Source organism: Lepisma saccharinum, chromosome 13 (genome assembly GCF_977018435.1).
Source record: "Lepisma saccharinum chromosome 13, izLepSacc3.1, whole genome shotgun sequence".
Lineage (NCBI taxonomy): Eukaryota > Metazoa > Arthropoda > Insecta > Zygentoma > Lepismatidae > Lepisma > Lepisma saccharinum.
Window position 1 is genome coordinate 78,664,254 of NC_139241.1, and position 15,887 is coordinate 78,680,140.

Here is a 15,887-nt window from a genome sequence, read left to right on the forward strand (position 1 = left end):
ATAATCACAGCATTTTAGCATTTTTGAAATTTTAAATCTGGGAACGCCGGGCGTACGGGCGTACTATAACGCTACGCCACTGCTAGTCACCTGTTTGATGTAACCCTACAATGCATTATCACACAATGGCAGACAGATCCGGACTTCTGAGTGGCCACTCAGAAGTGCTGGCAAATGTTCAGAAGCTCTTCCAATCCATTTGTTTCCAAACCAATAATTGAGATATTCTCATACGGCAATAGCTTAATGTACTGGTGCACCATCCTGCTGGAACCGGACTCGACCGAGAAGTCCTTGATTTTGGCGTTCAGGAATAAAGCAGTCATGCACCATGGTGAGATTATTAATTTCGTTCAGAGCACCTTCAAAGAAATATGGACTAAACAGGGATGTGATAGATATTGCAGGCCACATCATCACCTACTTGAAGGCGAATATTTCTCTGTTATGAAAATGATGGCGTACACACATACACTCTGGAATAAGTTGTTGTCTATAGCCTCATCTGATCAAATGCATCTCCTGTTATACTATACTGGACCATGAATATTATACATCAATATGAAAAAATAAATTGAGGGTAATGGGACTTTTGGCTCACCCTGTATATTAATTAAACAACTAAAAATATCATAATAGAACTTTGTATATGAGATAGGTAGGTGGTATATATCCTATGCTCTATATGGCAACACCATTGCCGCAGATGTTTTCAGAAACGTATCTTGAGACACAGGGACGTCTGATCACCCCCACTGATTTATCCCCCCCTCCCCATTTACTCAACACCCGCATTAATGACCTGATGGCTTAGCGGTACCGTTGTCGCCTTATAATCAAGGGGTCCCGGATTCGATATCCGGTGGGGTGAGGTACATAGTGGTTCGGATGCCACTTTAAAGATTGATATAAGGTTGAAACGTCACGTTTATAGTGTGTTATTTTCCAATAAATTCTGCCTTTGTCAGCTTTTTGAGTGTTTTAATAAAAGCGGACTTTAAAACTCAAACTGGCACAGCACGCTACGACGCCAGGAGTCCCGAGTTCGAATCCCGGCTTGGGTGTTCTTTGTGAGTGTCCCTTTATCAATTTCATCGTCGCGATTAGTCAAAATGTCTGAATAGCGGCGCTATATAACAAAATACGTCGTATGAGAACCAGATGAACCTAACTAAACAAATGCGGCTCTCAATTTTGTTTAAATGATCGACATAAAAGAATGATAAGAAAAATAATACTTCTGAAACAATAAATATAATTATACCCCATCGTAGGCCACTTCCAATCGTTAGCAGTAAGGTGGAGTCGTCACGTATCTTCCTAAGAATATATTATTTCCTCTCTCCTGTAAATTTGATAAATTGGAGTTACCTATGGTTGTCACACGACAAAATATAGAAACACTTGAAACTTAACCCCATGGCATTTTTCACGAAGACCCAACTTGTCATTTTTGTTCTAAATTGGCCCCCACCCTCCAAATAAGAATCCCGGGTTCGAATCCTGGCCTGGGCATGGATGTTTGTGAGTGTCCATCAATTTCATCACTCATCCACATCTTCGCAAATTAGCCAAAAGTGGCACAAGAAGCGAAGTAAAATAAAGCAAATCAATCAATCAATCTAAATAAGAATTTATAATCCCCAGTTAGGAAATTGTGGCTAAACCCTGGATCACCAGAGGGAGCCAAAAACGTGTCACATTATTTATTTAGAACATTCTAAATTTAAAATATTCAATTGCATAATCGTCTCAAATTCTTCTGGATGTATCGTTGAAGTGGGTTGAAGTCGGAAGCTCGAAAGTTGGCGTACCAACTGGTTGGCACCTTAACAGATTTTGCACACGGAAATGGGAGGTATCAACTATCAAAACTAAATCAGATCTGCGAGCGGGCGCGGGCACCATTCAAGGACGACCTTCGGATATCCTGGTGGGTGCTGCCAAGGGTGGCAAACGCTGGAACTGCAGCTATAGTTGTTAGTTGTCGTCATCGCCATATTGGAGGCTTGGTTGACGTTCCTAACATCATTTTGACGTGTAAACTTGTGTACGATGATAAATTACAGTGCAATTGATACAATGTTTGGAGTTATTCTTTTGGATCATCATTGTGAGCTCGTCTGTTCCGTCGAGAGTGCCAACACTGTCGATCGTCACTAGAGAAGGTAATTATTCAATCGTATCAATCAAGTATGTAATCCCGTCATCAACGGTACTGTCAGATTTTGATTGCAGATTATTGAATTTGCCAAAGATAGGCTAGACTGTTAATTTATTTTGTTCGTAATGAATTGTCTTTCCTCAAATGTTTACCTACCATAATAAAAGAGCAATCTGTAAGTTTTGGCGCATTAAAATCTTATAATAAATTTAGCATCATCATCAGTTTTATCATAGATGAGGATATCATTTTTGATGCAACTCGAATCTTACTTGTCTAGCAATCTCTGCACAGCATTCAGTTGTAAAACAGTTGTACTCCATAAAAAACATTGCATTTCATTCACGTCAAATATTTTATTCGCGGGGATGTTCATCAACTATTATTTCATTATGCAGGAAATGCTTCAGCAATGTTCGTCATGTGAACGACTTCAGAAGTATTTCTTGCATAATAATAATGGATCATTACAAATGCACCGTAACAATTTGTTTTAAGTGACATGAAGGTGAGGGGGAGTGGTTGAAAGTTACAGTAGACTACAAGGTTAAATTGTAGTATTTTCGTGAGAAATTGATTGAGTTTGTAATCGAAAATACAGGCTACTCAGAGGGAAAGTGCTACTTTATTATGTAGAATTTTCATTTAGAGGTGGAAGGGGGAGGTGCATTCTTGGATGTTGTGAACTGATGTAAGCTGGAGAAAAATTAGTTAAATGATTAGCTGCAATTGTAACCTATAGGTACATAAAAAGCGGAAGTGAGAACATGTAACTTTGCTTGCCTGATTGAATGAAAAAAGAAAGATGAATCATGTTCAAATGTTCAGTTATACCATGAAGTTAGTAGCTCAGTTTGTGAGCACTGATATAGGATGATGAGGTCCGATGTTCAAGTCTTTGTTGAGCCATTAATTTCAATATTCATGAGTAGTAACGTGTGTGATTTTATAGTTCAAAATTGTGCCAAATGATATCTTAATATGTAATTTTTCTTATCTTTTTCAGGCTTTGTTTACTGATAATGGCAGCTTAAATTGTATTTGGTGTTTTTTGCCCCCTCGTTGGGGGCAAGTAAGGGGGCTGTGTCTGTGCTGGTCTTTCAGTAAAGAGTGAACTTGCGACTAATCTTCATTTGGAGTTTCTTAAACCTGAAGAACTTTTTGTATGTTTTGGAGCGTTCTTGTTTATTTGCTCAAATTGTCAACACTCTGAAGATGTGCAACGTACATGACATCCTTGTTTCCAGTGAGAAAATGTGCACTCTGACCTTCCAATGTAAGTGAAAACATTGTGAAGTAACCTTCTGGACGTGTTTTTAAAAACACAAGTCCGATAGAAGGTTTGTTAGGCATTAACGCCATACCACAAGATTGCTGCTTGGACAGTGTTTAATCTTGTTCAGTGGTGCACTTTTTCCTCACATTCTAATCTGTTCAAGTCAAAAATTCAGTTGAGAATTTACTAAAGTCAAAATCATCAGCGAACATTGGGCAAATTTGAATTCAGTTCTGTAATTTTTTGTTCATGAAAGTGCTTCTGTTGTGGATTAGTGAGAGAACTTGAAACTTTTCTAGTCCTATCTTCCTGAAGGCGTAGACTGTGATATTTTCACTTGAAAAGTTAATTCAATATATTTTGAGATATTTACAAAGTGCTGTATTTTTGTATGGTTCTGAACTTATATTGGGCACTAGCTGTGTTGTGGTCCATACCATGGTTCATCATTTTGAGGATACGTGCGTGATAGATTTATGTGTGAAGAGTGAATGCTTTCGTGTGCACTTCAGTTGTCTTAATGTAGATTAAGCTGGTTGCTACAAAGATACTGATTGAAATTGATTCAAAGGGAAAACAGGACAACAAGATGAACCAATCGGTTTCAAGTGTGGTTCAGAACGAACCGGAATGCACGCGGCGATGCCGTTCGAAAGTTCACGGCTCCATCATTATGGCAGCAATTACCCGAGGGAGCGAAGACCAAGTGCTGTCTTATCTGGAATGGATATGCTGCAACTACAGTCACGTCATCGATTCAGCAGGAAGAACTGCTCTCCATGTTGCTGCGGCTTGTGGGAAGCGGAAGGTGGTCGAGTGGCTAGTTCGGTACAAGGATGCGGTCATCAATGCAAGGGATGTCGAATCTGGATACACACCTCTTCATCGTAGTGTATTTTACGGCCAGCTTCATGTTGCAAGGAATCTTATCAAGGTAAGATACCCGAAGATTACGATCATTATATTCTTGTTAATTAGACAGGGTGTTTCAAAAGTCATGGCACTTTGATCACTTGTACCTAGAGTGACTGATTGCATACCCTTTTCCAACAAATTGATTTACCACAGAATGTTGCACCCATATGCTTTTCCTCTGAAAAGATTAAGAGTATCTAAGAGCCTGATGAACACCATTGAATGAATTTGAGATTAATGTACTTTCACCTAGTGATTGTGATATCTACAAATCACTTATGTGCATTATTCTTAAAGAAAAGCACATTAAGGTGATGGGGGGGGGGAGTAAGTGCGCCTTCAAACTTCAGGGTTGCCTCTAGGTACCCATTCATTTGAGGCTGAGTGACTTTATGCGGGGACAAGTCTGGAAAAATTCCGATCTTAGATCATTCACCCTGTGTCTCCCGCATGGTAATCACCCTACGAACTAGACCACCATGGCTCTTCCCCTAAATGTGTCTTCATGTCATGGTGATATATGCATGGGAAACTTTACCTTTAGCATTATTTTATAAATTATCTTTTTTTTAAAAAAAATCGCATGTTTAAATCAAACGATCTTGCTCAACTTTCGGGCCCAAGTTCCTTTTGTTTTACTGCGATTTCATGCTATGAATGCAATTTTGCTAAAAATCTGATATTCCCCAGACACCTATAACTTCTTCGTTTTGACAATTTTTGACATTTGTACTTACCTATCTGCTTCGCGGAACATTCTTTAAGGTGTATTCACGTTTTTCGTCCGGGAATCGGTGGGAAATTTAGACTAAAAAATTATTTTTGTTTGAAATTTTTGAGTCCAAATTTCCCACCGATTCCGGGCTCCGCCCCTGGGGTAATTCACCTACCGCCCCCAACTGCTAACATGGCCCTGCCTCCGCTCCGGCTTCCTGGCTTTATCTATTAGAGTCCCTGTTAAAGACATGTTAGAAATTGGCCGGAGTCACCTGCCCCCAAATGAGCCCCAAACTTTTACATTTGAAGAGATCTGTTACATCACACAAAACACCTTCCAGATGTTAGACAATGCTACAGGAACTTGTTACCGTAAGTAGTTTCTTCTGTAAAAATGAAGAAATCTGTCCAGGGAATATCAGATTAGTAGCACAATTTTTACATGGTTCGATTTCGATGTATGTCTGTTAACACTATACTGTGGAGTTTTAGCGATTACTTATGATTTTGTTCAAAATATTCTTTCGTGGTTAGGTTAGGTTCCCTTAGCATTAAAATAAAGTCCCTAAATGCATTCTACTAAGGTTCTGATTTACTTCTACGATATTTACTGTCGCTTGTTGACGGAGAATATCTTGTCCATGAGAAGTGCGCAAGGTAATTTTCAAGTTGTTTTTTTTCAACATAAATAACTTTTTTCTAGTCCAAACAGTGCTCATTACTTTAAACAAGGTTCAAATTTCATGTAACAATGATTTCCAAAATTCTACAATAATTAGTCTTTGTGCTAGGAGAAATCATAAAACAAGCGAAACCGTTACCGTCAGTGGACCTAATTCTGTTTCATTCTTATCATCAGATGGGCGCCAATGTTACATCCTTGGACCATGATGACCTAACAGCTATTGAACATGCTATGAAGGACCAGCTTCCTATTGTAGAGTACAGCTTGTCTCCGCCCTGTGAGGTGTACGTCTGGGGAACAAATATGAACTACAATCTTGGACTGGGAAACCAGCAGAACCGCCAGTTGCCGGAAGTGTGTGAGCAGTTCAGGAAGGAAAACATCAGTATTAAACAGGTACGTATTGATTAGTTTAAGTTAGTATGTTGCATTTACATAACCCATAATTTAGGTTTGTTCAGTTTGGAGAACTGCATATGTATATGTTGTATAATAACAAGAAAATACTAAAATACACACAGAGCCTCTTATTTGAAGTTGTCACCAGGTTTGGCATGTTTAAAATTACTTGTTTTAAGCATTTGAAATGCACAACTTTGTTTTTTTTACAAATGTTTAAAAATCAGTGTTTTAAACATGTTTTTTTTAGACTTGCTTAAACACATTTTTATATTTGATAGTCTGGGGTTGTTTGTGTGTTATGGAACTTTGTTTTTTCGTTCAACCCATAACATTTTGTTTACTGTGCACAGAAATCTATTTAGTGGCTGGAAATGTGTATTCAGTTAATAAGGAAACATATCGTAATGAGTACTCGTGAAACACGGTGTTGCCTTGGATAATTGGAAGATTTCTTGTTAATCGTTATTCTTGAAAATAAGTATTTTTGGCATTACGAGATTTGTTCAAAAATAACAAATTTGTACATTCCGATACCACAATTGCATTAATCTCCTTCAAAGTAGTCCCCTTGGGCTGCCACACACTTCTCCCAACGGTTCTCCCACTGTTGGAAGCAGTGCTCAAGCGCTTCTTTTTGGATTGCGTGCAACTGGTCTGTCACATTTTGCATGATGTCTTCTCTGGACTGAAATCTGGTTCCTTTCAGGGGCATTTTCAGTTTGAGGAAAAGCCAGAAATCACATGGAGCGATGTCTGGAAACTAGGGAGCCTGACGAAGCACAGGTATGCTGTGTTGGCCAAGGAAAATCTTTATCAAATGTGAAGAATGTGCAGGTGCATTATCGTGATGAAGCTGCCAATTGCCCGTTGCCCACAGGTCTGGCCCTTTTGAACCCCTCACAGCATCACGAAGACGACACAGAACCTCTTGGTAGTACTTCTTGGTGATGGTTGTACTCTGTGGTGCATACTTGTGATGATCCATGCCACTGGAGTCAGAAGACTGTCTACATGACTTTGACATTGCTGCTTCACTCTCCACTGACGTGTGGTTGTACCACTCCTTTATCTGTGGTGCCCATTGCTACATCCCCGAAGGCCTGTCAAATCTTGCGGATAGTTTCCACTTGGGATTCTCCAAGCTTGACACAAAATTTAATGCAGTAGCGTTGTTCAAGTTTTTCAGCCAGCCATTTTGTCAAAAACAAAATTCCGACGCCGCTCACTTACACTTCCTCACTCTGCTGGCGACTGACTGCTTGTGCAGGCTCAAAAAGAAAGTGCACATTAGGATCACTTACATACGTGCATCAAACGTTGCCTCCCTAACTACGTTTGTTTACACCAGAAAAATTAAGGTGGGGTACTTTTTGAACAAACCTCGTATGTTTTAATTTTTTCCCCTTCATTATAACATTTAAAACAAAAATAACTAGTTTTATTTGTTTCTTTTAAGTAATAATTGCAGGAATGCAGTGGAATCCCCATTTTTCAATTCCAGATTTTACATTTTTCTACATTATACATTCATTCCATTTTGATGTTCCCAAAATGTCATAAATTTTTCCTGAGTTTTACATTTCCCCCCCGGCCCCCTGAAAAATGTAAAATTGAGGTTTCACTGTTTCTTTCCTTCCTTTTTTTTTAACTCGTACTTAAATACGATGAAAACTAGTAAAACGAGCATATCTCACATTTACAACACTTTTTCTTTCCCTTTTCAGGTGGCCATGCACAAATTTCATTCAATCTTCGTATCACACGATGGTCGTGCATTTTCATGTGGCCATGGCCAAGGTGGACGCTTGGGGGTGAACGTGGAGCAGGCCATTCTGGCTCCTCGTCAGATGAAGATACCTGGGGATGGGTTGTGTGCGAAAGTTAGCGTAGGCCGTGACCATACTGTGCTGTTATTTGAGAACGGGCAGGTAAGTGACTTAGTGCATGAGGATGGAGTTTCGTTTTGAATGGCCAGTTGCAGCTGTTCAATGATTTTGATAAATTCAGGGTTGGTTAGAAAAATCAGAGTTCCCATTAACCTGGGCAAAGTCAGGAAAATTGGTTTAATAGTGTAAGGTTCATGAAAAAGATAATTTTGTAAAAACATTCAAGAACCAGGGAAATTGAATGTTTTTCTGCTTGACAGGTTTAGAGACAGAACAACATAATTTCACATTTTTCTCCTCTTGATTGTAGATATCTTGTGCAAGTATATTTTTTATTTTGCTTTTCTTCATTTATTTTCAACAATGTTTGAATTTTGCTTTAAGTTCATTTGGTACACATGGAAGCTAATTGGGACTGGACCTACAGTTTAAAGTGCAATTTGCAGGGGGCATAACCCCCTTCTATGACCCATAATTCCTTAAAAAAAAAAGAATATCAAAGGTGCTGTTTGCTTGTAAAATGATATATAAATATTTTATGACAGTTATTATTTAGGTGCTGATTTGGCCATCTTCAAAATATGTGACACACAGACTTATTTGCGCATTCATTTGCTTTGTGTACACATGGGGTGAAATTTTCGTGATATTGTTTCTAATTATTATCTAATTTAATATAATCCATTTTATGTAATTGTACCTCTCTTTTAAATTTAGATTAAAGTTCTATTCTGGCTTAAATCTTCTTAAATAGATGCTAAAATTAGGACTGATTACTAAAAGAAGTATATGTAATCCCTCCCTTATGAAAATCTTGGGCACGCCACTGCAATGCATAATGTCCAATTAACATTGCATGCTAACTGAGAACCATTATCACTAACATTCAGAGAACTATTAATTCCTTCCTTTTGCTTATCACTGAAAATATGATACTGCACTTCATTTGCATTGTAATTGTTTTCCAGGTAGCTACTTGCGGAATGAATACATACCATCAGCTGGGCCATAACCCTCCACCGCAATTCCTGCTGTCACCAAGGTCTCTCCCCCAGAAGTTAATTAAGGGGGAGGTGGTCGGAATTAATGCAGCACGCTTCCATACAGTCATTTGGAGCCACGATGCAGTGTACACGTTTGGACTGAATGCAGGACAGCTAGGTCAAGATCAGGGCGAGAAGACGCAGAAGATCCCCAAGCAGGTATGTGACAGTAACAAGTCACGTTCAGAATGTGTTTCAGTATTGCTGACCTTCATGGCAGAGTCTTTGTCAGCAAGATACGATGGCAGGGATCCCAGCTTCGAATCCTGGGCTGGGCATGTGTGTTCTCTGTTAGTGTCCCTTCATCGGTCTTATCATATCAGTCATCTTCATCTTCGTGATTAGCCAGAAGTGGCAGAAAAAAAGGTTAAAGCATAATTCACACCACGTGCCAACATTTTCACATACATATTCACATTTTTGGTATGTACCTTTTCTTTCTTAAGCTTTCATCATATCATAGGCTTCTTCAGGTGGTTGGACAAAATTGGGATAATATTTTAAAAGTTTAAAATGAAGGTAGCAGATGCTTCCTGTTACGACTGTCAAAAGCTAGGTGTCTACCAGTCAGGGAAATTTCCCCCTTTTGTTTTATTATTATGATTATTATTATAGAACAGTAAAACATATTTTTGAGCAAAAAATATTCGATTTGTTAATGAAATATACTGAGTATTATCAATAGTTACAGTAGAAATTGTATATTAAATACTCCAGGAGAATGGGTCATAATTAAACTACTTACCAATATCTTGTTGCAATTTTTGGAAGGATGTTTGGTAGCTAGTTGTCTGGGGTAATATATTGCTAAATTTTATTATAATTATGTATTATTTGCATTATTATTACACATTTTTAGGAAAAAAATCTTTGTTAATCAGTAGTCAATATGTTTGAAGCATTACACAGAAACTCACCCCTGATATATACTTTCTGTGCTTCCCCTACCCTTACTGTTGTTCAATTTCTCTTTGTACTATTTATGTAGATAATTTTCTAAAACTTGGTTAACTGGAAATCTAAGTGTGAGTGGTTAGTTAAAATATACCATCTGTCTTCCAGAATGTTCATCTACACTAATTTGTTGGGAACCTCGATTTTTTGTATTTTTGTATTGGAATATTTATTTTTTGTTTGTTATTTTTCTAAAAAAATGCATTTTTATTTTAAAACATTTTTCTGTGAAATATACCTAAAATTATTATACCTTCATTGTTTTTAAACTATATGGTGTACACTTTTAGAAGGAACATGAGTTCAGCCAATACGCAGCCAGTGCTTTGGGCTATTGCCAGACTAACTGCTGGCGGAAGGGAAAGAGAGAATTCGCTGTGCCTAATATTCAGCTGTTTTTTTTATAATGCATACACAGTATATATGAGTACAGTGAAATAATATAGTGGATATTTCTACACAGGATTATAATATATATCACTGCAGCACATAAGAACTCAAACTGACTCATACTCGCAATGTTGAAGAACCCCCAAGACAATGAAGGGTCATTGTGTATATTGTGACGAGTTTGACACCCATTGTTTTCCCAAGACACAACAACTCAGCTGTCAACAAGTGGCAACAAAAGAAAACAGACAGAAGGAATATGAAAGGGTTATAGTGTGTGTTGAGACGTGCTGTTTCCCAGTGTTTATTCGAGAAATGATAACTCCTGCTGTAGGGGACGGAAATTTATGGGACTTGGACTATCAGGCTCAAAATCTCTTGCCCCATCTTATGATGAACTTTAAATGCATGTTAAAGGGAATAGAAAACCCTGTAGATAATTAGTAGAGCCCGGAAGTTCAGGCATTTATTTTCGTTAAAATAGGCAAAAGGCATTTATAATGTGGAAAATAGGCACTAAAAATGAAAAAAAGGCAAAATAAACCGAAAAAAGGCACATTTGGAAGTCGCTTGCTTTTATCTATAATTTCTGGCAAAATGTTAAAATGTACATTGGGAAGAGCATTTCAATTTTCTCCATCTTGATTGCACATAACTACAAGGTGTTTTTTTTAAGTTCTCAACATTTATTGATAGTCATCTGTCAGAGAGAATGTTTTTCATAATAGAAAATAATCTTTCTACTTCGACAGAAGATATTGGAGCATATATGAAACAAGCTAATGTAGCTGGACTCATTTCGGTAACAGCATTTTCAGCTTTTAGAATATCACAAATTGTTTTCAATTGTTTCAAGTCCTCATTTGCACTCACTACCCGTTTGCACTTTTCCGCAACAGCTGACCCCTTTTCTCCTGGCACTTCCATCATCTGCTGCATAGATTCCTCGAAGATTTTCATGGATGCTATAAGAGTCTCACCTCTTTTTTTCTAGTTTTGTAATTGTCTCTGGCAGTGCACCATAATGTGCAAAAATAAACTACAGTTCATTCCTCAGTTCTGAATAGCACAGGAGTTTTTCACTTCATGAATTGAAGCTGCTTCATTTTCTGGAAGAGCATCGATCACCTCACTGATTTTTTCAAGGTGGTTAGCATAATATATAGCTGCTGATATCCAGGTCCCCATCTTGTCAAGACTGGTTGTGGAGGTAAACTAAGCTCAGGCGCAACTTCCTGAAATTTTCGGGTTCGAGAGGGAGATTTCAGAAATATCTTCTTTGTGTTCGAAATCAACCTGTCCACTTCAGCAGTCAATCATGCACAAGGAAATCTTAATCTTAATCTTAACCGAATTCTAACTGAGCATGAAATACTTTTATCTCACACTTTTCTCCTTCAGCAATGTTGGAACATGCGTGAGTTCAATATTACTTAAATAAGGCGAAAATTATTCACATAATAAACGGAAGAAAAATAAATGCCAACAACGCTTTTTGGGAGAAAAATAGTTTATATGCACATTTTTTTAAAAAAATGTTCAAATTTCATTGAAAAATGCAAAAAAAGGCATTATAATTAAAAATAGGCAGTGGGGTCCTAAATAGGCAAAATGAAAAGGCTTCTAAAACATTCGAAACAACATAAGAAACTTATATCCGGAAAAATTTTATCAATATATGCAGTAGATAAAAAGAGGCATTTTGCCAAACTCCCGGGCTCTAATAATTAGAATATGTATGTGAGTACTAAAATGATTTCCGTGACACTTACTTGTAAATGTTCGATTAAGTTCGGTGACCTCTGCCACCATCCACAATTAAAATCACTTTAGTACTCGCGTATGTATTCTGATGAACTTTAAAGTGGCTTGTTTTATGAAGACTTATTGCGTGCAAGAAAAATACAGAACACGGCGTTTAATTTGCACGCTGCAGTTTTGTAACCGTACAACGTTGCACTCCTGCCATGAGCTGGTAGCCAAGGACCCTTCCGATATCGCTTCTAAAACCGTACGCTGTATAGTATTCTAATGTGTATGCCAAATGGCCGATGCGTGTTTGTAAGTTTCATACTTAGCAAACGATTTTTGAGGAAGTGATGTGATGCAACATGATAAACTTGATTTTATTGAATAGCATCTGATGTTAAACACACAGCATTTGAAGACCCAGGGGGAAAAACGATGAATGTGCCTGAAAAACGCATTATTATTTTTGGATATATATTCACGTATATATGAATAGAAATACTTGTTTTTCATTTCCTGGCAAATCGTCTCGAATGAACATTCATCGTTTTTCCCCCTGGCCCTTCATTTGGTTAGTAACATATTAGAATATGGATAGAACTGCATTTTAATATTACCTGAAAAAGTCTGAATTTGCTGAATTGGGGAGGGGGGGAGCCCAAGATATCCAACTATCTTCTATTATGCTTTCAATGCAATCTTCAAGATAATGTATTTTTCCTAAATTGCTGTTTTTTTGTTTTTAGGTTTCAGCTCTCAATGAGAAAGATTGCTACATAACTCACGTTGCAGCTAGTGATGGTGCCACAGTGGTAGCCACAAGAAAGGGAGACATATATATACTACATGAATACCAGCGCAGAAAAATAGCTTCCAAGTAAGTGTCCATACTTTTCATATTGTTACGGGATATAACCTGCTGTGAGTAGGTTATGCATTCTCTTGTGTTTAATATTATATGTGAAATTTTAACCAATCTAAAATAGCATACATTAGGAGCTTCTTTTAGTTATTGCTTCAAATAGAAAATATTTCTCTTGAAGTGGTGCAGAAATAGAAATATTAGGGAAGTTATCCTATTTACAGACATCCCCAATGACATAGAGGTAACGTCAACACCTTCTAATCAAGGGGTGTAGGGTTTGATACCCAGTGGATGCACATAGTGGTTTGGATCCCACTTTAAACTGTAGGTCCAGTCCCGATTATCCTTTCTGTGCATAAAGTGGACTAAAAACAAACGTAACGTACTTACCATATTTATGCGAGTGTCATGCTCATCTTCGATTCCAAAATTCAAGCCGAAAAACTGTGTGGAAATGTATTGATGTAAGATATCTGCTTCAGGATATCCAGCAATTAATGGGTCCTCTATCCGATACAGGTTTATCGGTAAAATTACTGATTATATTTATGCCTGTAAATATCTTATAATTTAGTGCAATATTCTGCTATTTTGTTATAATTTTTATGAAAAGTAACTCTAAATATGCAGCTTCTTTTGTGTTGCAGTAATCTAATAGCATACATTTATTAAGGAGGTCAATGAACAATTGAGGTTCTTCAAGGACCATTTGGAATTTTATATCGGTACTTTATCGGCCAAAATTTCATGTTGCTCTATCCCTAGTTTCGCCAGTTGGACACGTATTGATATAAAATATTTATTTCAGGCAATTGGACATAGGGCAAATCTCAGTTGTCGGAGGTCACTTGGATTCTCGCGTCGACACTGGTGTGCTGATGGAGAAGGGTGGTGAGGAACTCAAAGTTATCGTTCTCACAAAAGGAGGAAAAGTCATGCTGTGGCAGGAATCTTTGCAGCAGCTTACGAGGTAAGAATATTTGTGTACATATGATACAATCTGAACAAAATATTGTCTTGGAATAAAATAAAATTCACATTTTCAAAACTTTTCACCAGGGGTAGACAAGTACAGGGCACCCTGCCACCATGGTGGTTGAAATTTTCACCGGGAACCTGAATTTTCAAATTCAGTTAAAAAAAAATTAAAATATATATATTTTGTGTTTGTTGATGGGAATTCCCATTACATTTCTTTTAAATAACAAGTACAGTATATGTTTTTTGGTGATTACACATGCTGTTGTAAATTTTTGCACTGTTGCTAGCGGAATTTTAAACTGCAACAATATGCTAGGGTCGGCCAAGTAGCTACTCACCTGGAATGATGCATGAATTCTATGTGAATTTTTCTCCAAATACCATTGAATGTATACATATTTATTTATTAATGCCCTGATGCAAGTTTTTCACAGTTTAGTTTTTTTTTTATCAAAGAAGAAAAAGAAGAAGAAACCTGCATGGAAAATAAAACCAAATTCTCTCCGTTAGTTTCCTTTGTTGGTGTCCTTTACAGAACAATCTATCTGACAGACGGAAGATTATTGCAAGATATCTTGAAGTTGATAGGTGAATTGGAGTTTGAAATTATTTTAGAATTAAACATTTTTTTTGTAGATTAATATAACCCGTAACATTTGTGACTTGTGTTTGTAGATGTATTTCGAGTGGAATAATGGGTCGGATTAAAAAACAACCTCTTGAAACCTATTAGTACACGTATTTCCGTAATTTGTCTAGTAGTGGGCACTCAAATGTACATCGTGAAGTGAAAGATGCCGTGGAACTTAAGTGAACAAAGTCATCATCTCCATGTTAAAAAGGAATTTAGTCTATCTTACCAATACATAGCAATATATGAAAATGAATAAATAATTATGGGCTGAAACTAGTGATCAGAACGCTACATTTTAAAATGTAGCTTCGCTACAGCTACAACTACATTTTACCAAAAGTAGCTCGCTACGCTACTCATGTGTGCTACTCGCTACTTCGCTAATTTTGCGCTACTTCTGCATAAGAAAAAAAAAACTTAAAACAAGCAGAAGCCCCTAGTATGATAGTTGTACTTACTGGAAAATACGATCGTAGATCGTTATACGAGCGTAATTTGTTAGATGTTTGCTCTAACATTGCGGATAGCTGGGGGATGCTTCTTTGGTATAGCTAAATGAGTGATAGGTGGAGATATGCTTTATGTAAGTTTCCTGTTGGGAATGTTTCCCTGAAGGCACAGTGGAAATTTTGTCACCTTGTAATCAAAGGGTCCCAGGTTAGAGACCTCGCGGAGGCACTAGTGGTTCAGATCCAGTCTGGATTAGCTTGTCCCTGTGCATAAAGTGGACTCAAAAAAAAAAAAAAACTAGGAATGACACATAGTTGGGAGGATGGATCCTCCTGCTCCTCCATTCCCCACACTGCTCATCATCATCATTCACCATTCTTCCTCATTCTCAGAATTAGCCAAAAGTGGCAGAAAGCGACTCTAGATAAGAGAATAGCAAAATAAACCATTCATCCTCATTGTCATGATTATGAAAAGTTACATAAATGCGACGTAAAAGTAGAAGAATTACATACATTTGGAAACTGTATATTAACTAAAGAAAATTATCGTTTCTGCAGAAAAGTCAATATCTCGTACATACTTTTTACAGTATCATAAGATATATTGAGGAAAGTGGTGTGTAAACTTGAGTGTTCTAAACGTATTGCAATTTTAAAATTTCTGAACAAATATTATATCGAAAAATATTAATTCCAGAAAGTGTATGTCTATCATTCTTGTAACAATAATTTCTTGCTGGTGAGATCCTATATGCTAACAATGATTAATGCTGA

General features: G+C 37.3%; 1 protein-coding gene across 1 annotated transcript in view; it reads left to right on the plus strand.

The window, feature by feature from the left end:
• Nucleotides 1–1,957: 1,957 nt before the first annotated feature.
• Nucleotides 1,958–15,887, plus strand: part of LOC145997451 (inhibitor of Bruton tyrosine kinase) — a 51,574-nt gene continuing 37,644 nt past the window's right edge. The window contains exons 1-7 of the mRNA XM_083134517.1: nucleotides 1,958–2,168; nucleotides 3,171–4,374; nucleotides 5,932–6,153; nucleotides 7,884–8,087; nucleotides 9,014–9,247; nucleotides 12,928–13,058; nucleotides 13,855–14,016. Of these exons, the coding sequence (XP_082990643.1) occupies nucleotides 4,030–4,374; nucleotides 5,932–6,153; nucleotides 7,884–8,087; nucleotides 9,014–9,247; nucleotides 12,928–13,058; nucleotides 13,855–14,016 (1,298 nt within the window). The 5' untranslated portion in view covers nucleotides 1,958–2,168; nucleotides 3,171–4,029. The remainder of the gene's footprint in view (nucleotides 2,169–3,170; nucleotides 4,375–5,931; nucleotides 6,154–7,883; nucleotides 8,088–9,013; nucleotides 9,248–12,927; nucleotides 13,059–13,854; nucleotides 14,017–15,887) is intronic.